This window comes from Trachypithecus francoisi, unplaced genomic scaffold (assembly GCF_009764315.1).
Source record: "Trachypithecus francoisi isolate TF-2019V2 unplaced genomic scaffold, Tfra_2.0 Lachesis_group10, whole genome shotgun sequence".
Classification (NCBI taxonomy): domain Eukaryota; kingdom Metazoa; phylum Chordata; class Mammalia; order Primates; family Cercopithecidae; genus Trachypithecus; species Trachypithecus francoisi.
In genome coordinates this window covers 21,478,242-21,500,529 of record NW_022681455.1, presented here as the reverse complement: position 1 = coordinate 21,500,529, position 22,288 = coordinate 21,478,242, and the positions used below count along the sequence as shown (strand labels likewise).

Genomic DNA, 22,288 nt, shown 5'->3' with positions numbered 1-22,288 from the left:
TGATACTGTTTGACAAATCAGCTGAGGTATGCTGGATTTTGTTTGTTTCACAGTGAAAGGCCAAGTGGCTCCTTTGCATAATATGTGTGCAGATACACTGTAATCAAATTCCTAGGCTCTGCCTAGATACTTGGTGTGAAGAAGAGACACTCTGATTAGACTCAAAGGCCATGCCAAGCTCTTCCCCATTTCTCAGTGAACCTTTGAAACTCAGGCAATTCAGCTCCTACTTTTTGGCAATCTGGCATTTAGATATGGTGGGATCTCATTCCCATTTTTCATTTATTTATTCGTTTGCTGAGTCTCCACTCTGGCATGGATAAACCAAGTGACCTAATGGTGAATACACTAAATACAACTGGACAGGTAAGTCCAGAGTCCTGCCCCAAAGTATCTCAACACCAAAGAGAATGTTAGGGATTCTTGTTCAGAAATGTCCTAAACTAGAAGGGTGGCCTCGGACAAGTCACTAAACTCTCCTAATCTCAGTCTCTCCGTCTGTAAAATAAAGGAGTCCAACTCCATGCTCTATGAGCGCCTCTTGCTCTTACTCGAGGTTGGCATGCAGGGTTTACCACTCCTGCCTCTTCAAGAAAGACCAGGCTCCAGATGAAACAGACACAATTCCCTTTCATCGAGCGCCGAGAAAGAGCAGTCTTTCTGTAAAACCTACTCAAATCTTAACTCAAATTTTAAATATTACTATAAGAAGATTTAAATTCCCTGACACATGACAGAGGAACAGAGGTTGTTTAGGATTGATGACCAGATGGCAACCGGTGGTGACTGTCTGGGGCTTTAAATTTGTGACTTCGATGTTAGGTTGCCACAGGTTTTTCATTTAATATTAATTGGAGCTACTGCTGCTCGTTAGATATACAGCTTGACTTTGCTATGGAGCGTGAGGGAAAGCTGGTGTTAAATTGCTTTTTTTCCCCCCACTTTCTTTTTGACTAATATGTCTAGAGTCATTAAAAATATTCTTCTAACTAAACGGCAACATTTTTAGCTACTGAATTTTCTTGTAGCTTTTTATAATTCTGATGGCACAAGGCAATCTGGTTTGATGAGATTAAAATTTTTAGACTGGTATCCAACCAACTTCTGTTTTTCTAAAGATTGCTTTGAAATTTTCAACCTTCCTGCCTTCAAAAATCTTGAAGGATTTTGGGTTAAGAGGGAAGAATAGAAGAGGGATCCCAGTTTAAGGCACATATGGGGTTAGGAGGAATGTACGAGAAGAAAAACTATCAGAGAATCAAGATGAAAAGATAACATCAGGGAAATATGGAAGTAGTCAAGGGCAACAGCCATTCCAGACCTTTCTTTGAGAATCTGCAGATCATTCTGTTAAAAAGACGCAAACCCCAACCCATCTTGAATGTTTCTCCACATACAACATTTATATTTTATATTTTAAGTGGAATTTAAGAGATTCTTTACTTCCTGTGGTTGGGACCCAGACTCTATAAGCTCCATCTCCTGGTTCATTTTCTGTTTGACTTCTGATTTTACTCTTGAATATGGAACCAAATGAGACGTGATACTGACTATTCACCATTGTTTCCTGGGTGAGAGATTGTGCTACGATCAGGTTTCCTTACTCAGGCCAAAACACAGGGTTGAGACCAAATTACAGTCTAGTTTTTCTGGTCTTGTGGACACCAACTTTTAACACTTTAATGGGCCAATGATCAGAAATTTAGAGTTTTCCTGTGAAGTTTGGAATTAAGCGCCATGAACCACGAAGTGGAGTCTATGGTAGCAGAAGCTCTCCCCTTACATCTCAAATGATACCAGGTAAGATTGCAGAAATCACATGGGTTGAAAATACAAAAAACAGAAACAAAAAACTAGAAGCATCTGCCTTCCAAGATCACAGCCTGAGATAGTTATCACAAGTGGCTTTTTGTAAAGCATTCGCACCCATTTATTAAGAATAGAGCATATGAATTGTTAACTGAACAGATGTAGTAAGAGAATTTGAGACACAGAAAATCAAAACCAGAAAGCTGGAGTCAATTATTTAAATTGCAGTAGATAAGGAGAGAAGGTAGCGGGTGCTGGAGGGATAGAGGGTTGCTAGGTTTCCAGAAGCTATTCAGTGTGGAAGTGTCCAAGCAAAGATTAAGTGGGGATCAAAGATGCTGAACTACAAAGCCAGGAGCTTGCCTCTTACTGAGGCACTTTCTTAATTAAGATAACAAAGGGATCTGCACATCCTTTCCAGCTATGTATTACAGCGACTATTGCGAAACAAAACTCCATTATCGGCAACAGTAAGATAAGATCTACAATCAGTAATAGCAACGACAAGAACAAAAGCCACCACCAACTGGCTAAGTTGAGGCTGACTACTAGCTCTCCTGGAAATGGACATATTTGGAAGCTCAGCAGTAGAAATTTCACTTTTCCCAAGCATGAGAAAGTGACTACTATGTTACACGTTTCCAAAAGTGTCAATATAGTGTATGGTAAGGGCACCCATTGACCAGGATTATCAATAGGAGAACCAGCTAACCTCTATATGGTGTTATCTTTCCAAACATGAATCTCTTCATGGCCTGCAATGTTTACAAGCCTGTTTGGAAGCCTGTGGTGGCTCTCCTTTGACTACTGAATAAAGTCTAGATTCCTTGGCAGGGCATCAAAACCTTTCACAACATGACCTGAACTTATTTCTTAGTCTACTAGACACTTCCCTTGTATATTACTACAGTTAAAACTTTTTAGTCATACCCAACATAAACTCTGTATCCACTAAGCAATAAATCTCATTTTTCCCACTCCCCTCAGTTCCTGATAACCTCTATTCTACTTTGTGTCTCTATGAATTTGCCTATTCTGGTACCCCACGTAACTGGAGTCATACAATACTTGTCCTGTGTCTGGTTTATTTTACTTACCCTAATGTTTTCAAGGTTCATCTGTGTTGTAACATTTCACTACTTTTTAAGGCTGAATAATATTCCATTGTATGAATATACTACATTTTGTTTATGCATTCATCTGTCAATGGACTGTTGGGTTGTTCCCACCTTTTGGCTATTGTGAATAATGTTGCTATAAACATTGGTAAACAGACATCAGTTTGAGTTACAGCTTTTAATTCCTTTGGATGTATAGTTAGGACTGGAATAGCTGGGTCATATGGTAGTTCTAGATTTAAATTTTGAGGCACCACTATTTTCCACAGTGGTTGCATCATTTTACATTTCCACAGAAAATGTTTAAGGGTTTCAACTTCTTGAATCTTCACTAGCATTTGTTATTTTGTTTTTTTTTTTTTTTCAATTCAAATTTTATTTTAGATGTAGGGGGTACATGTGCCAGTTTGTAACATGGGTATATTGCATGATGTTGAGGTTTGGGGTATGGATCCTGTTACCCAGGTAGTGAGCCCAGTACCTAGTAGGTAATTTTTCAACTCATGACCCTTCCCTCCCTTCTCCCATAGTAGTCTGAAGTGCTTAGTCTTCCCATGTTTATGTCCATGTGTGCTCAATGTTTAGCTCCCACTTATAAGTGAGAACATGTGGTATTTAGTTTTCTGTTCCTGCATTAATTCATTTAGGACTGTGGCCTCCAGTTGCAATCTATGTTGCAGCAAAGGATATGATTTCATTTCTTTTTATGGCTGTGTAGTATTCCATGGTGTATATGTACCACATGCTCTTTATCCAGTTCACCACTGATATGCACCTAGGTTGATTTCATGTCTTTGCTATCGTGAATAGCATGGTGAACATGCAAGTGCATGTGTCTTTTTGGTAGAATGATTTATTTTCCTTTGGGTATATACCCAAATTCATATGAAAACAGAAAGGAGCCCAAATAGCCAAAGCAATCCTAGGTGAAAAGAACAAAGCTGGAGGCATCACACTACCCAACTTCAAACTATACTATAAGGCTACAGTAATCAAAACAACATGGTACTAGTTCAAAAATAGACACATAGACCAATGGAACAGAAGAGAAAACTCAGAAATAAAGCCACACACTTACAACCATCTGATCTTTGACCAAGCAGACAAAAACAAACATTGGGGAAATGAATCTCTTTTAAATAAATGGGGCTGGGATAACTGGCTAGCCACATGCAGAAGAATGAACTGGACCCCTCTCTTTCACCATACACAAAAATTAACTCAAAATAGATTAAAGATTTTAATGTAAGACTTCAAATTACAAAAAGCTTAGAAGAAAACCTAGGAAATACATTTCTTCACATTGGCCTTGACAAAGAATTTTTAGCTAAGTTCCTCAAAAGCAATTGCAACAAAAACAAAAATTGACAAGTGAGACCTAATTAAACTAAAGAGCTTCTGCACAGCAAAAGAAAACTATCAACAGAGTAAACAGACAACCTACAGAATGGGAGACAAATACTTGCAAACTATACTTCTGACAAAGGTCTAATATTCAGAATCTATAAGGAACTTAAATCAACAGGCAAAACCCAAAAACTGTTAAAAAATGGGCAAATTACATGAACAGACACTTCTCAAAAAAAGACACGCAAGAGGCCAACAAACATATGAAAAAATGCTCATCATCACTGTCAGAGAAATGCAAATCAAAACCACAGTGAGATACCATCTCATACCAGTCAGAATAGGTATTATTAAAAAAAACAAAAAAACAACAGACGCTGGCAAGACTGCAAAGAACATAGGGAAAACTTATACTCTGGTTGGTGGGAATGTAATTGTGGAAAACAGTTTGGAGGTTCCTCCAAGAACTTAAACAGAGCTGCCATTTTCTAATTTTTTAATAACAGCCATCCTAATGGGTGAGATAGTATCTCATAATTTTAATTTGCAATTCCCCAGTGACTAATGATGTTGAGCATCTTTTTATGTGTTTATTAGCCATTTGTGTATCTTCTTTGGAAAAATGTCCATTCAAATCCTCTACTTATTTTTGAATTAGGGTGTTTGTGATTTGTTGTTGTTGTTTAGTTGTAGGAATTCTCTTGGATGTTAATCCCTTCTCAGATATATGATTTGCAAACATTTTCTCCCATTCTGTAGGTTGTCTTTTGCCTTCTTCATAGTGTTCTTTGAAGTTATTAATTTTGATGAAGTCCATTTTTTTTTGTTGCCTGTACTTTTGGTGTCATATTTATGACATCATTGCCAAATCCAATATCAGGAAGATTTTCCCCAATGTTTTCTTCTATTAGTTTTATAATTTTAACTCAAATTTAAGTATTTGATCCATTTTGAGGTAATTTTTGTACACAGCATAAGGTAAAGTCCAACTGTATTCTTTTGCACATGGATATCCAGTTTTCCCAATAGCATTTGTTGAGAATACTGTCCTTTCTCTATTTAATGGTGTTGGCACCCTTATTGAAAATCAATTGATTACATATATGAGAATTTATTTCTGGGCTTTCTAGTCTATTCTTTTGGTCTGTATGTCTGTCCTTATGCCAGTATCACAGTTTTAGTTACTGTAGCTTTGTTGGAAGTTTTGAATTTGGAAAACTTTAGTCCTCCAGTTTTATTCTACTTTTTAGAGACCGGTTTAGCTATTTGGGGTCCCCTGTAATTCCATACAAGTTTGAGGGTTGGCTTTTCCATTTTGGTAAACAAAATGCTGTTAGAATTTTGATAGAGAGTGTGTTGAATCTGTAGCTCACTTTGGGTAGTATTAACATCTTAATGCTAAGTTTTCTTATTAATGAACATAGGATATCTTTCCATTTTTCAGATATTCATAAATTTCTTTCAGCAATGGTTTTTAGTTTTCAGCATACAAATCTTTTACCTCCTTGGTTAGATGTATTCCTAAGTATTTAATTTGTTTAGCTGCTATTGTAGATGGAACTGCTTTCTCAATTTCCTTTTTGGATTGTTCGTTGATAGTGTAAAAAAACACAACTGCCGGGCGCGGTGGCTCAAGCCTGTAATCCCAGCACTTTGGGAGGCCGAGACGGGCGGATCACGAGGTCAGGAGATCGAGACCATCCTGGCTAAGAGTGAAACCCCGTCTCTACTAAAAAATACAAAAAAAGAGCCGGGCAAGGTGGCGGGCGCCTGTAGTCCCAGCTACTCGGGAGGCTGAGGCAGGAGAATGGCGTAAACCCGGGAGGCGGAGCTTGCAGTGAGCTGAGATCCGGCCACTGCACTCCAGCCTGGGCGGCAGAGCGAGACTCCGTCTCAAAAAAAAAAATAAATAAATAAAAAACACAACTGAATTTCTTTTTTTGCATTGGTCTTATAGTTTATAACTTTGCTAACATTTATTAGCTCTAGTAGCTTTCCTGTGGTTTCTTTGGGATGCTTTATACATATGATCATGTAATCTGCAAATAGAGATAGCGTTACCTCCTCCGTTCCAATCTGATGCCCTTTACTTCTTTTTGTTGTCTAATAGCTCTCACTAGAACTCCCAGTACAATGTAAATAGCACTGGTGAAAGCAGGCATTGGGCTTTGGAATCAGACAGTCTGGTATAACATCTATTGTTTTGTGATTAATTGGGCATATTAAAAGCAGATTAGATAAACCTAGGTGTTAAAAATTCATACTTCTTTAGGTTTTTCTGAACTCCAAGTTTTCCTTTACCTTGACCCAAGGTTGTTCTTCTCCATCTCCCCACTTTTTTTTCCTGTGAACTTGCCTCATTAATACTCATAAATGTATTCAGATACCCAGAAACTAGGAAGATCACGAGACACCAAGTGAAATCCTTTGCTTCAACTTCTACACCGTTGAGATATTTTGGTTATAGAACTCTAGGAAAAAGTACTGGGAGAAAATAATTGACAGAAAACTAATGAAGAATAATAGTGTCTGCATTTCCTTTTACTATCAAAGCAGGATGGGGGAGGGCATGACTTCTAGACCTCCCTATTAATCTGGTTGCTCTTTTCATCTTTGGCCACGGAAAATCTCCTTCTTGATCTTAGATTGGCCACCCGAATCTGTGCTCCACACTATTCATTAATTTGATCTCCTCAAATACAGCTGCAGTACATTGCCTTTGAATTTTTCTTCCTTTCCTGCATTTGTTAGAATCAGACTCTATGTCTCTCAAGGTCGGAATCTTTTTATTCCATATATAAATCTTTTGGGTGGTCATGTGTTGATATCAGAATTTAAAACATCTAACTTTATTTATAAAGGTATTTTTCACCTTTAAGTGGCTACAGTAATCATAAAAGAGAGGAAATGACATGTGTCAAGAACACAGTATTTTATATGCATGATTTCACTTATATTTCAATGACCTACAATGGAATCTTGTTCCTACTTTACAGATGTGGCCCAAAAAGAAAAAGTGGCCCGGCTGGAATTTAAAGTTCTGCTGATGTCAAAAATTTCATGCTCTTTCCTTATATTTTCTGCGTCAAATTTGTATTGGAAACAACTGAGATCTGAATCCAGGTGATTCTGATTGTTAACTCCTTTACAGTTTCAACATCATAAAATCAAACTCAATGGTAAGCCAAGTGTAAATTTATCAAACACATGCTATGGATAATTTAACTTTAAAGTAAGCGGAAAATATTTTGAGAAGCGATTAGGACTCCAGATTATAAGTTTGACATGGATCCTTTAAATTAGGTTGCATCATAGAGCAGAGGTTTTCAAACTTTCTTGATTCGTGGTACCCCTAGGCCAAAAGAAACAACTAACTTTCTGTTTAAATAGGTAATCCTGACAACTGAATAAGCATTTCTATCCTACTGTCTTATAAGAACTATTTGAAAAAATAATACATGTAACTTAAACTATGATTTTATTCATTTTAATATTACTTATTAATGGCAGCTGTGCGTCTGTCGGCTACAGCATCACTTCGCAAACCTTGGACTATCATCACAATTTTCATTTCTTGTTCCACATTGATTTTCACTTGATACTTGCTTTTTATCACAGCAATTGCTGAAAATCTAGTTTTATAAAGACATGGTGTCATCAAAAACTTGTGAAATCTGATGTTGAAAACTGTGAACGATTTTGAGCTGGTAGTTGGCCTGGTGTCGACAGATGTTGCTGTGTTTCCTCAAACATTTAAAGAATCCCAGGGTGCTCCTGTGAATGTGCTGCAGCATCCTGGGGTTCCTTGGGGGACCAGCAAGCCTTTTAGAAAATGTACATATTCATTTTTTATCGTGAGTATTTAAGGTGAACATGTATTCATACACATATACACAGCGAAATGGTCACTACAGTCAAGCAAATTACCATAGCCATCATCTCACACAGTTACCTTTTTTGTTGTTGCTGCAAGCCTTAAAAATATCTTTTCTCCCTTTCTTTTTCTTCCTTTTCTCTCCCCTCCTTTCTTCCCTTCTCCTGCCCCCATCTCCCTTCCTTCATTTATTTCCTATCTTTGTTTTATGATGACAAACCCTCTTGAAGCTTGATTTGTAACTCTAATTCTCCCTCGATGACATCTTACAATATACACTGAAATTTTCAACCTGGAGTGAAGTCAGTAGAAGTAGTATATGTTTTGACTGAATGACATATGGAAATCTGATGTTTAGACACATTTTCCCAGCAACAAAGCAAAGTTTTAACCCAAGAATTCTTTACATTGTCAAATTGACTATCTCATGCTGGGATGATAAGGAAGCAGGGATGGTAAGATGAAGCAGGGACCATAGAAAGGAAGGAAAGAAGGAAGGAAGGGGGGCAGGACAAAGAAAAAAAGCTTGATTAGTAAATCTTTATTTAAAAAGTATATGAAATACCATGCACATTCTTGGAGCAGGACAACACAGACTGAGGGGCTGAAGCCCCCAACCTCAGGCATCCATATGGTTGATCCTAAATGCGTATCTGTTGGCACAGGTCAAGTTTAAGTCAAAGATGGGACAGAGGAGCAGGAGGAGTTTACAGGAGAGGAGTATATGCTTTGGAGTCAGGCTGTGTACCAGTACTGCCTCTAAACTTAATAGCTCTACGCCTCTTGCACAAGTTACTTAGTCTTTTGAGTTTTAGCTTTTCTTCTCAGTATGATGGGAATAACAATACCTATCTCAAAATTTTTTTTCAGGATTGATTAATACCTGTTAAGTGCAAATTATAACATCCAGCACATTTCATTTAAGGACTAGACAGTTAATGCTTGTCAACATTATCATTACTATTAAAATAGGAATGACTCGTGGAAGGGAGACAGCAGAGACGAGGTCTACTGAAGATATCTAAGGTCCAAAGAGAAAAATAGTGGGAGAATGGCAGAGTTCCTGTCAACTGCTGGTGGGGATGTAAATTGGTACAACTACTTCAGAAAACCGTTTAGCAGCATCTAAGCTGAACATATGCAAATGCTATGACCCAGCAATTCCGCTCCTAGACATGTACTCCTCACATCATCACATAAACGCTTACCGAAACATGTTTGTAGCAGCATTATTTATAATAGACAAAAAATTGGAAAGAACTCAAATGTAGAATGAACAAAGACAATGTAGTGTACTCATACACTGAAATACTATTCAGCAATGAATGTGAAGTAACTACTGCTACACACAATAATCTGGATGTATCTCACAATCACTGTAGAACAAAAGAAGGTAGACATGAAATAGTGCATACTACATGATTCCACTTATAGAAAGTTTAGAAACAGGCCAATCCATCTGTAATGTTAGAAATAAAGATACTGGTTACTCCTTGGGGGCAGACTTAATGGCTAGGAGGGTGCATGGGGAGTCTCCCGGTGCTGGCTACAATGTGTGCTCAGTTTTTAAAAATCCCTGTAGCCCTGTAGTTTATGTGCATTTCATATGTAGGTTTTATTCTAATAAAGAGTTTAAGAAAAAATAGGCCAAAGCATTGAAAAGATCACTTCATAGGTTTCCTTCTCAGCAGAGAAGTACACACACACACACACACACACACACACCCCTTGATACTAATGCAAAGCATACAAAAGCATACAAAGAAAACATAACAATTACATTTATAACCTGTGGGTCAAGCATCCTATCACGGCTGACACTTTGTATAAATCAGGTTATGTATGCTATGGCTACGACCGCCTGATGCCGGTGGCTTAACACAACCAAAATCTATTTCTGGTTCCTGATGCCTGTCTAGCGCATGCTGGCCAGGAGCCCTACTCATTGTACTAACTCAGGGACCGAGGGTCGGGGAGGCGTCATTCTGACATATGGATCCAGGATCACCACAGCAGTGGGAAGAGCACACGGTAAAGCGTACAACAGCTCTGAACATGGCTGCCCCAAAGAAGGACATGACCCTTCTGCTCACATTTCACCTGCTAAAATAAGCCACGTGGGCAAGCCTAACTTCAACGGGGCGGGAGAAGTGCAGTTGCACTGTGGGCAGGAAGGAGATGGGCTGGAAAAGTAACAGCTCTACTGATGCTCACACTTGCTCCCGTGGTTCCCAGACTCAGCCCCATTCAGAGTCCAGTGCTTAAGGGAACTGTTTTTGACTCACACCACATCTTTCTCTGCTCTCTCCCTTTCCCTCCCTGTAGATGGAGGTCCGAGGGGGAAGAGAAACCCTGGATTTCCAGAACACTGCTACCCCTTTCACCAACTGGTCACCAGTATGGAGACTGGTATCATGAAGGTCCAGTATATGCTGCAGGCAGTGGCCTTGGTCCCTTTCTGGGTCAAACAGCAGAGTGAAGCTGCAGCCAAATTGAGGGTAAATAACGGTCATGGCAGGAAGTAGGGAGAATCCTGTACAGCTGAAACGATCCTTGAAGATCCATGCCATGGTAGGTGAGGGCAGCAGGGGGGATTCGGATGACTGGGTGTATCATTCTCTTATAGGAAGAAAAAAATGAAAAAAGGAGAGGACAGCATAGAGCTACAAGGGAGGAAATAAACAGATGAGGGAGTTAGAGGAAAAGAGTAGGGAAAGAATCAGAAAAGGGAGGTAGAAAAAATCCTTTTTGTCTCCAATCAGTTATAGGAGTAAAGCTTTCTCTATGTCTGGTCTAGTTCAACTCTGGGCTTTGGATGGCATTTTTATTTCTGCTAGGTTTTCGTTAAATGAGCACCACACTGGAACCCACTGTTTATGAACAAAGAAAGGACTGCATGGAGCTCAGGAAGGGAAGCACATGGCAGGTTCTTGTCCTCTTCTCCCCATTCCTGCTAAGAAGTGAGGGGTGCTCCCAAGTGGATGTTTCACTGTAGGACTAGAAGGAGCACAGGCAGACTTTTGCATTCTAAATGTGAGCACCTTTTAGAAGCACATACCAGTTCTGGGAGAAATGTCCTAACACTAAAAGCATATATATTTTATAATTTACCAACTAGGACATGACTGAATTTTAATTTGGGATCCTTATAAGACACACAAAACACAAACATTTTGAGTTAAATGGGAGCTGAAGAGGGGTATGGGTTTCAAGACGGGAAATATCCTATGGTAACGACGAGATACCTGGTTTTCCTGTACCGATGCAATCCTAATCAATTCTGAAAAACATAGGATTTGCTTCGTATACCAATTCCATTTATTGTTAAAGAAGTCACTTCACTTAGTAAAGACCAATGATGGCATGTAGAAATAGAAACATTTAATCTGGGCTGGGTGGAGTGGCTCACGCCTATAATCCCAGCACTTTGGGAGGCTGAAGCTAGAAGACTGCTTGAGGCTAGGAGTTCAGACAAGCCTGGGCAACACAGTGACACTCATCTCTACAAAAAATTAAAAAATTAGTTGGGCATGGTGGTATGTGTCTGTAGTCCTGGCTATTAGGGAGGCTGAGGTAGGAGGACTGCTTCAGCCCAGGAAGTCGAGGCTACAGTGAGCCAAGATACTGCCATTGCACTCCAGCCTGAGTGACAGAGTGAGACCTTGACTCAAACAAAAACAAAAACAAAAAAAAGAATGGATCAAAAATGTGAGAAAATGGGCACAATTTGTTTTCGACAAATCCAGTTTTTTAGTTTCATATTTCACAGAATGTTGCCAGGAGTCCTTTAGCTGGCAGACTCTCCCCGTGCATTCCAAAAGCATTCAAGTTTCCAGAACAGGTTTCTATACACTTTTCAGGAACACATCTGCTGTGAAAAATACAATGTTTGCAGCACTGGGACTCCAAACAAAGCCTGAAGGGGAAGATGAACTTAAAAGTGTTTATTAAAGAGGCTGGGGGCAGTGGCTCATGCCTGTAATCCCAGCACTTTGGGAGGCCGAGGCGGGCGGATCACTTGAGGTCAGGAGTTTGAGACTAGCCTGGCCAACATAGTGAAACTCCGTCTCTACTGAAAACACAAAAAATTAGCCGGGCTTGGTGGCGCATGCCTGTAATCCCAGTGGGAGGCTGAGGCAGGAGAATCGTTTGAACCCAGTAGGCAGAGGTTGCAGTGACCTGAGATCGCACCACTGCACTCCAGCCTGGGCGACAAGAGTGAAACTCCATCTGAAAAAACAAAAAATGTTTATTAAAGATAGAAAATCCTTCCACATGAGGAAAAAATGGCCAGAGCCACTGTACAATTAGGTTCTGACTTAAAGATTGGAGATTGAAACAAACAAAAAAAATGCGACTGCTTGCATTTCTTGCTAAAAGTAAACCAAAAGCAGTTTAATTTGAAGGATGTGCTATGGTAGCCGTGATTAGGTTTTAGGTCAAATAACCAATGGGCCCAACTCAATGTGAGACAGGGGGAGCCTCATTGAGAAGAGTGGCTGAAGAGGAGGCAGCATGACCAGTACAAATTATTGCCCTTTGAGAATGGAGGTGTTGCTTTCCTGTTCATTGAAGATTTTAAATTAGAAATGTATTCTTCTTTACAGATGTTTCATTTAGTTGTATTCTAATTATAGACCTTGACAAAAAAAGCAAAAAGAAGAGCCAGCAGAGCCAAGCCCACGGACATCCTCAGTGCGCAGTCTTGATATAGCCTTGGCATGGGCAGCACCATTCTAGAACTCGCTGAGTCACACTGAGATGCAGCAGAGGTGTGGGATCCTGAACTCCCAAGCCCATTTCTGAAGTCCTATAAAGACAGAAACAGAGGAAAAAATTATTTTTAGATGCAGAGAAAGCCCTGTTGTGATATCAATCAAGTAATGGATTCCAGAAGGTGCTGCCTTTTATGTACTCCTTCAACAGAGACACATTTGAACAGCCACCATGAGCCAGGTGGCCCCAAGGTAGGTAGGAATGAGTCAGTTCCTTTGCTTGAAGGGCCAGGCCAAGTTCATGACTCTCCAGACTACACATAAACTGTATGAGAAAGACGGGCTGTGTTTATAGAAAATCAAGGCAGAATTCATGAAAGGTAGAATCTGTGTAAAGTGGAGTCATACCACAGACATATTTAACTCTTAGAGAGATGTAACCATATCTTCTCAGCAATGGAAGAATGGCAAAGAAACACCATTGGCCAGGTGTGGTGGCTCACGCCTGTAATCCCAGCACTTTGGGAAGACGAGGTGGGCTGATCACTTGAGGTCAGAGGTTTGAGATCAGCCTGGTCAACATGGTGAAACCCTGTCTCTACTAAAAATACAAACATTAGCCGGGTGTGGTGGCAGGTGCCTGTCGTCCCAGCTACTCTGGAGGCTGAGGCAGGAGAATTGCTGGAACCTGGAAGGTGAAGGCTACAGTGAGCCAAGATCGTGCTGCTGCATTCCAGCCTGGGTGACAGAGTGAGATCCTGTCTCAAAAACAACCAACCAACCAACCAACCAACCAACCATAGAAGCCACTTGATTCAGCAAACACATCCCTAGGGAAAAGATTCGCAGCTGGTCTGCTGCCACAGGAGGGCTGTGCCAAGAGTGACCCACCCCACATGACCCCCACACTCAGTCCCCTCAAAGTACCTTGTGTGCCATACAAATACTATCATTTTCTCTTCATGCCAGACACAGAACAGGTTGGGAAACCCTGCTTTGGCAGAGGTTGAGAAGCTGGGGACCTGACTGTGCTGCTTTTCTCAGTGGTTTCTGTTCACGGGCTTCTTAGCTGGTGTCCAGGGAAGTGGAGAGAGGAGCACCTGGCTATTCTCAGGGTGGCTCTAGTTTCGAAGTGCAATTGATGAGATTTTCACCTTGTGCACCTGCTTCAGAATCGGTGCCTCCCCCAATAACACGGGACTCCCCTGTTGAAACCTGAATAACATTTTGAGAGATGGAAGGAGGGGTGTGAAGGGGCAGATGAGAAATGCTGGATGGAAGGAAAAGTGAGAGGGTGGAGAGGCAGCCCAGAGGCCGTGCAGGACAGGACAGGAAATCCACAGAAGCACAAAGTGTCTCGGAACAACCGTGGTACTTTGCTCGGTCTTCCCTTCCAAGCTCTCTAACAATCTCCTGGTACCTCTTTGGCTTCTGTTTGGGAAGCTGCATCCCACCACGCACAGGAGAGATACTGGAATGGTGCTTTGCAGAAGGTAACACGAACAGGGAATGTGTGGGGTGGACTGAAGGGAGGCAGGAGAATGGGGTAGAAAATCCAGTGGTAAGTTGGAGCAACAGATGAAATGGTAGATAATGAGGACCTCTATCAGGATGACGGCAGAGGGAACAACAGACTTTTGATGTAGAATCAATAGGATTTGAGTTCAAAGGAGTGAGTAATGCAAGACACAAAGAATAGGAATGGGGAAATGAAAACAAATTCTACAGCCCAGTTTCCACAGGCTCCTATTCACATGCGATTGTGTGGGAAGAATTCTTGCTCTGTCTGTAGGAGGCTAACAGCAGAATTAAGAAAGCTGTTAGCCACAAGGAAAAGTCTCTCAACCCCAGTGACAGCTGAAGCGTTATTTACTGCTGCACTCCTCAGGTATCTGAGCCTATACCCTGCTGGTGTCCCTGCACTCTGAGTCCTTCATCAGGAGGCACACAGCTGGACAGAATGGGGCCATCCTTCCCATGGCAGCGGGAGGCAAGAGCCGGAGCTCAGTGGTGCACCCAGACCTGTCCCCGCCCCCAGGAGACAGCTCTCTTATGAGGTTGGCTTTTTGTGCAATATTTTGGAGCGAGATCTATGCTGAACAGCTTCCATTTCAATTTAAAATAGCCTCAAGATCTCAAGGACAGCGCTCACACATATGTGGGAACCTGGAGAAAGAATGCAGAGTCCTTCAGCTGAATTGATAGGAACTATGGGAGTTCCTCAAAAGCGGCGAGTCTGCCTAATTCATCTCTGAAATACTGGAACCTAGCAGGCTGCAGGCACAGAGCAGGTACTCGGTAAGTGTTTAGGAATGAATGAATGAGTGACTGATTGAATGAATAATATGAGAGTGTGTATTCCAGTGAGATGAGCAACCATCAAGAACATTCTCATCTATGTCTCTGGTGATCAGTGTGTCCTGTGATATATTCAGGAAGCTATTCTACTTGAGTCACAACTTGTTGCCTCTAGCAATTAAACCATCACTTAATAAGTGTGGTTTTATAAGACCAGAATTAAGAGGTTGATCAATTTCTCCGAGGCCTGAGTTCTTCAACCTCTGTAAGTCATAGAGATGGCTTTGAGAAGACTACAGACCCTTCCAGAAAAATATGGAAGCATATTTACGTATCCACACAGCCACGCTCACATTCTGTCTTCAGGAGGTTCACAGATACCCTCACCCAGGAGTGGACCCAGATTTTGTGGGTCCTGCAGCCTTCTCTTTGAGACAAAAATAATGAATACAAAATTAGGTACAGGGTCTTGGAAGGGGCCCTTCAAATTGAGAGACCCTGAAACTGGCTAAACGAGCTTCAGGGAAAATCCACCCTTTTCTCTATCCCCAGTTCAGAATGCTTGACCTTGGTTCTGCACCTGTGTCATGATTAGTGGTGCCAGGCCAGGTGTCAGGCTGACCTGGGGAAGGACTAGGTGAGTCTTAAAGTCTTAAGCATTTAGTTGGGTTTATAATACATTGTGTTATTGTTTCATGAAGCAGTGCAGGTACTGTGCCTTCTTGGCCTGGGTTAAAATAAAAGCAACAACTCTTCGACTTTTGATGACAATTTCAGAACATTTCTTCTCCTTTCAACTCATCTGTCATAAAACTTTGTTCAAAATAAAGTTACCTATTAAACTACTGGAGTGGATTATTTGTGGTCATGTTAAGTTCAGTCATTCTTCCTTGGGCATCCTTTTTTCTCTCCACCCCTCAAACGTTTACCACATTTGAACATAACTGATTCATAAAAGGTTTTGGTGCTGAGCTTTCCTCCTGTGCCTGCTGGAGAAGTCTGCACCCTGCATCCTGCGGAGAAGCAGAGGCATGCATATATATGCAGCCACAAGACACCCACGGATTTGCCACTCTCTTGAGGATCAAGGCAGGAGCGTGACGGCGGAGCAGGAGAGGGTAAATGCATCCTGTCTCTATTGTACTGTGCCCTTTTATTATTTTCACCTTTTACCAAATCAAGATCTTGATAAGAGGATTTTGATGATACTATTTTTAAATATAATATTTAAAAAGTTTCTCAGATGACAGAGTAATAATCAGTAGCCAGCTAGCTTTGTACATTTCAATTGTCACTACCACTGAGATACTTGAGAAAAAGTAGTTTAGAAATATGGGAAATACGAGATCTTTCTCATAAAGTCCAAGATGCTCAAACATGTAAATGTGCAACCATAGCAGTTGAAAGCAAGCATCAAGAATAGAAAATAATGTAATAAAAAGTGCTTCTAGGCGAAGTGATTATAAACAGCCGACAGAATGAAAAAAGTCGACACACACACGACAAGCATAGTTCTAGAAAGTAAACAGAGGATCAGACCTTCCCTAAACCTTTAAAACCTTATCAAGATTGTCAATTCCTGAAATTCAATACATATCTGCATCTCTCAAAGTATAATACACCAAATTTGAAAAATGTTACTGCTTATTAAAACAAACTGGAACGTCAACTCAATTTTTAAGAACTCAAATTCCACTCAGAAATGCTTTTTTAAAAACAGAAATTTGAAACAAGGCAGGGTATGACCTTTGCTCACTCAAAAGGAGCTATGTATTTATCCTGTTATAATAGACTAAGGGACACACTGAAATTCCCATAGTGCATTCTGTGTTAACTTTGATTAACATGCGTTTGTCTTCCCTTGTAAATCTCACTGCTCCCTTGATTAATTTCTAAACCTACTTACTTGCTAACTCTTAAAAATAATCTACTAATTTTCAAAAGTGTAGCCTATCAAATCCTATCAAAGTGATAAATCTGTTAAAGCAGAATCAAGTATGTATACCAAAATTTCAAAAAAAAAAAACAAACACTTTCATATTCAGAAACTTTAGGGATCAGATTTCAATCAGTTAAAGATAAATACAGACAGTTGGGATGATAACAACACTCTATCTCTAACTATTTCCTTCATCCCTAGCAATTTTGCATGTATTGTTGGGGAAAGGAAAGAGATGCTTTTAACTTGAGCATGTTTCATGCCATGAGGCACAGATGGAACCAGTTCTAGGAGCAGTAAGTCCTCGAGCTCTGGGCTCTAATCCCAGCTCCATCTGAGGATTCTCAGGCAAATTTTTTCCTCCTTTTTCCTCCATTTCCTCACCTGTAGAATGGAGATACTGCTAGTATTTGTGCATCATAGGGTTTTTATGAGGATTAAATTAGATATATATAAAGTGTCCTGAACATTTAAATGTCAATTGAGATGAACTTATTCCTTGGTATTTTATGGTTCTAATGAAAAATGCAAAATGTCCTCAGAAATTCTTTTTATAAATTACAAAGTCATTATTTTATTTGCTTCTCAAATAGAATTGACCTGTGCTATTTTTGTTCCTTATGTATACCATCAAGAGGCACACACTATAATGAATGAGCATGGGTTTTGAATTCTGGCAGACCAAACTGAACCCAGATTCAGACAGCCATGTGATCTTAGGCAGGTGGTTTAAACTCTCTAAGCCTGGCTACTCCTTCTGTGAAGGAGGAAAGCCATCTACCTTAGGATGTTATCAGAAGGAATAGAAGTAATGTGCCCACAGCCAGGCAGAGTGCCTGGAATACAGAAGGTTCACAACAAGGGTTGCTGTTATGGTGACATCACAGGAGTGTGGCATGAAAAACAGAAGGCCAGAGCCTCCTACAGCACTTACTACCAATACTGAGATGACCATGTCCTGTCTTGAATATCCTCACAAGCACTAACCCATGAGGAAGAAGCTACGTCCGTTGTGAAGTCAGCACCTCTTACTCCCTGGGCTCTGAGATGGTAAAGCCTGTGGAGTGTGCCTTCTGGAGAGCTCTGAACCAAAACCATCACCGGCTCCTGCTCCTCTAGTTACTGCTTGCTCAGGCCTCAACTGAGACAGGATGTGCTTTAGGAAAACCTCTCTCAACGACTGCCCACCCAGTGCGGGACTGCTCGCCTTGTCAGCCAGCCCACCTCATGGTGTGTGTCAACGGTGGTGAGCACCCTGCTGGCTCCTGGCTCCTGCACCACCCTAGGTGTGCTCCTTGTGAGCAGGGGTGGCCTTTCTATCCAACAGATGCCCAGGGCCTGGCACCTCGGAGGAGCCAGTGTTAGCTAAATGCATACTGCCATTGCTACCTGTTACTTACTACCACATATTCACATTTTATATAGGAGCAAATATCCTTTCCATATGAACTGCCATTTACCTATTCTTGTATTTCTTGTTAGACTGGCAAGTAAATGGGACAAAGAGTCGTACATCACCAACACTACATAGTATAAATCTGAAATAGGGTTACTAGGGAAAAACCTTACCAGCACAGAAACAGCATGTTATATGAGTTCTCTGTTGCTACTTTAACAAATCACCACAAACCTAGGGTATTAAGCAATATGCATTCATTCTCTCTCGATTCTAGAGGTCACAAGTTCTATGTCAAGGTGTTGGCTGGCATTCTTCTGGAGGCCGCAGGAAAGAATCTGATTCCTTGCCCTTTCCAGCTTCTACAATTTGCCTATATCTCTTGGCCTGTGGCCCTTTTTTCCATTTTCAAAGCCAGTAGCACAGGGTTACTATTATTATTATTATTTATTGTTATTTTGAGACAGAGTCTCACTCTGTTGCCCAGGCTGGAGTGCAGTGGCGTGATCTCAGCTCACTGCAACCTCCACCTCCTGGGTTCAGGCAGTTCTCCTGTCTCAGCCTCCCGAGTAGCTGGGACTACAGGTGCATGTCACCATGCCTGGCTAATTTTGGCATTTTTAGCAGAGATGGGGTTTCACCATAGTGGTCAGGCTGGTCTCAAACTCTTGATCTCAGGTGATCGTAGGGTTATTTTTATAAGGACCCTTGTGATTTACCTTGAACCCACTTAGATAATCCAGAATAATCCTCTCATTTCAAGATCCGTATCTTAATCATACCTGCAAAGTTCCTTTTGCCATGTAAGGTAACATTGTTGGAGGTTCAGGTGATTAGGATATGGACATCTTTGGGTGGGGGACATGACTGTGCCTACCACTCCTGACATATGTGAGCCCCCAAGCTTGCATCCCACCAGAAAATGTGCTCAGTGTAGGTAGAGCTGAACTAGCTGCCCAAGAGAACACACTCTGACAGAAGTGTGATGCTCTACATGTTTACCAGGAAAGAGGGACAGGGTGCCTCTAGGCGACTGTGTGGCTGGCTGACCATGAAGTTTCCTGGGGGAAGAGGACAGCAAACCTCCAAGTCTTAGCCTCTGCTAAGGCCTTTTCCTTCTGCTGAGCTAACAGACTTGCTGAGCTAGCTGCTTGCTAAGAAAATGGGGAGGGGCCGGGCGCGGTGGCTCACACCTGTAATCCTTGCACTTTGGGAGGCCGAGGCGGGTGGATCACGAGGTCAGGAGATTGAGACCATCCTGGCCAACATGGTGAAACCCCGTCTCTACTAAAAATACAAAAAATTAGCCGGGAGCGGTGGTGGGCGCCTGTAGTCCCAGCTATTCGGGAGGCTGAGGTAGGAGAATGGCATGAACCCGGGAGGCAGAGCTTGCAGTGAGCCGAGATCACGCCATTGCACTCCAGCCTGGGTGCGACAGAGTAAGACTCCACCTCAAAAAAAAAAAAAAAAGAAAAGAAAACGGGGAGGAAACAGGCCTCCTGGGCCTTCAGATGTGTCCTACTCACAGGTCTTTCGACCCCAAGAGACAAGACTCTGAGGGAAAGGGCACCCAAGAGATAATCAATTAATGTTTTCTGAATTGGCATTTGCATTTCTACTTATTCCTTTGCCTCCTATCATCATTTCTTCACCTAGTTACAAGTATTCTTTTCTTGGGGGCTGGATGGGCTTGGGCTTCCAATGGAAGGAAGTCATGTTGTTTAGAGGCCTTTCTTCCAAGTCCTCTTCCTTCTCATACAAAATATTGATAAGTTGTAATATGGTACATGGCTGGAGAACCAGAAGCACAAGGACTAAGTGAGAAAGGCAGAGGATAGGCTCTATGTGAAAATACTAAGTAGAAGGAAGATTTAGAGAACATTCACCGTGTACCTAGCAGAACTCTAAGTGCTCTCAAATCCTTCAAACTACTCAATGAAGTAGCTAATAGGAGTTAACCCTCTCGTTAAGTCACTTGCCCAAATTTCTGATAGTATAAATGGTGAAGCAGATGAGTGGCCTGCCTTTAGTCATACTAAGTACAGCCCCTCCGCAATGCTTCTGAGATACATTGATAATTCCATATAAATAAATGAGAAAAAAAGCAAGGCACTGCACAGCTATTAAAATGACTATCAAGACCAACAGTCCACCAAATCGATTTTCTCCATCTTACTTGCCACTGCACCTCACAGAGACAACGGTGTTATGTTGAGTTTCCCTATAGAGGCCATTCCAGAAAAGTCAGTCGCAAGCGATGCAGAGACATTTCACACTACCTGTCTTGCAGTACTGAGCCACATTGTGACTTTGTAATTATGACCTGTAGATGGCACATCGCTGAGTATGCTCTGAACACACGCATACACACACACTTGATGCGCTCACATGAGAACACGTTGCAAAATGTGATTTAATGAGGAACAGTTGGTCTGGTTCTGCTCAAATAAAAGATATCCCTGTAAGAGAGTTGCCACCTGTCTTCCCATCTTGCGGTACAGCTTCTAAATGAGTTCTTCTGTCCCTGACACTTGCAGGTGTTGCCAGGGCCCTGCAATCACATTCCACATGCCAGCTCCCTTCCTTGAATTGACAAGACAACCCTGTCCCTGGGCTTCATGTTATTACCAGATACCGGGATGTACAGGGATTAAGGGTGCCAAGCTCTCTTTCTCCCTTATTCTTCTAGACATTCCCCAAATTGGGAGCTCTTTAATATCATATAACTAGGTATACCCAATTATCTCCAAACCAAAAATGCTAGGATTTTATCTTGAAGTCAGTGAAAACAATGTGATATGCATAGTCCATCAGCATTATAGGTACACTGGAAAGTAACAGGATCTACAAATTGAAGTTGGAATTAATTGCTCCTTTCCATTTCTTTTGGAAGGACATTTCCGTTATAAGACCTCTGTCACACAGTCACACAATTAGAGCACAATACTGTCAGCCTTTCTGTTTCAATTCTGGGAATGAGAAATTCTACATCAGAGATTGTTCTTCTGAAATTTTTCCCTTACCCCTTTGGCCCCAAATGTGTAATTGCTATCAGGTCATTACAATTACAAACAAAAATTTTAAACTTGAACTCACACATACACACACAAGCAAACTCTCTAATCTTAATATAATGGATGGGTTTTTTTTTTTAATCTTATTTTGGTGATAGCAGAGTAAACACAAGGCTTTGCTCATAAGACTGAACATAAATTATTAAACTATCTACTGTATGATCAAATGCATTTCAGATTATATTCTGAGTAATTCTGCCTTGATGTCCACCAAAGGAACAGATCTGATGTGCCCCTGCGTGGTCTCAGCAATCCCTCTCTTTCAGAATGCCCAACCCGCAGACTTGAACGGTGCCAAATGAAAGACAGAGATAATCATTTCAAAAAACAAAGCTTGGCATCTGCCCATCACCTAATTATTACTCTCTGTAAGCCCGCATTTCATCTGACTCAAGAGATGGGAAAGCAACTCTTAAGCTCTGAACTTATTTTAATGGCTTCAAAACATTTCTTATGTGTAAATTTTTCTCATGGCTCAGAGGCACTGTTAGAGCTTGAAGTGCAATCTAACAGGGATGAAGAAAAAATTGTTTGATAGCTCAGATCTCAGGATAAATTAGAGTTTAGAACAGGCTTTTTCCCCCCACCAAGCCTGAACATATGGGCTCTGCAGAAAACCTACTGAAACCAAATATGTGACCAATGCAAGGAAATGATCTTCAAACATACATTAGAAATAATCTTAAAACATATATTATGCAGTACAGTATACTATAGA

The 22,288-nt window shown here is 41.1% G+C and overlaps 1 protein-coding gene across 3 annotated transcripts in view; it reads right to left on the bottom strand.

Moving 5' to 3' along the window:
- Positions 1-11,443: 11,443 nt before the first annotated feature.
- Positions 11,444-22,288, bottom strand: part of CDKAL1 (CDK5 regulatory subunit associated protein 1 like 1) — a 723,350-nt gene continuing 712,505 nt past the window's right edge. For all 3 annotated transcript variants that reach the window (XM_033216358.1, XM_033216361.1, XM_033216360.1), the window contains one exon: positions 11,444-12,958. In XM_033216358.1, coding sequence (XP_033072249.1) covers positions 12,776-12,958 — 183 coding nt within the window. In that variant the 3' untranslated portion in view covers positions 11,444-12,775. The remainder of the gene's footprint in view (positions 12,959-22,288) is intronic.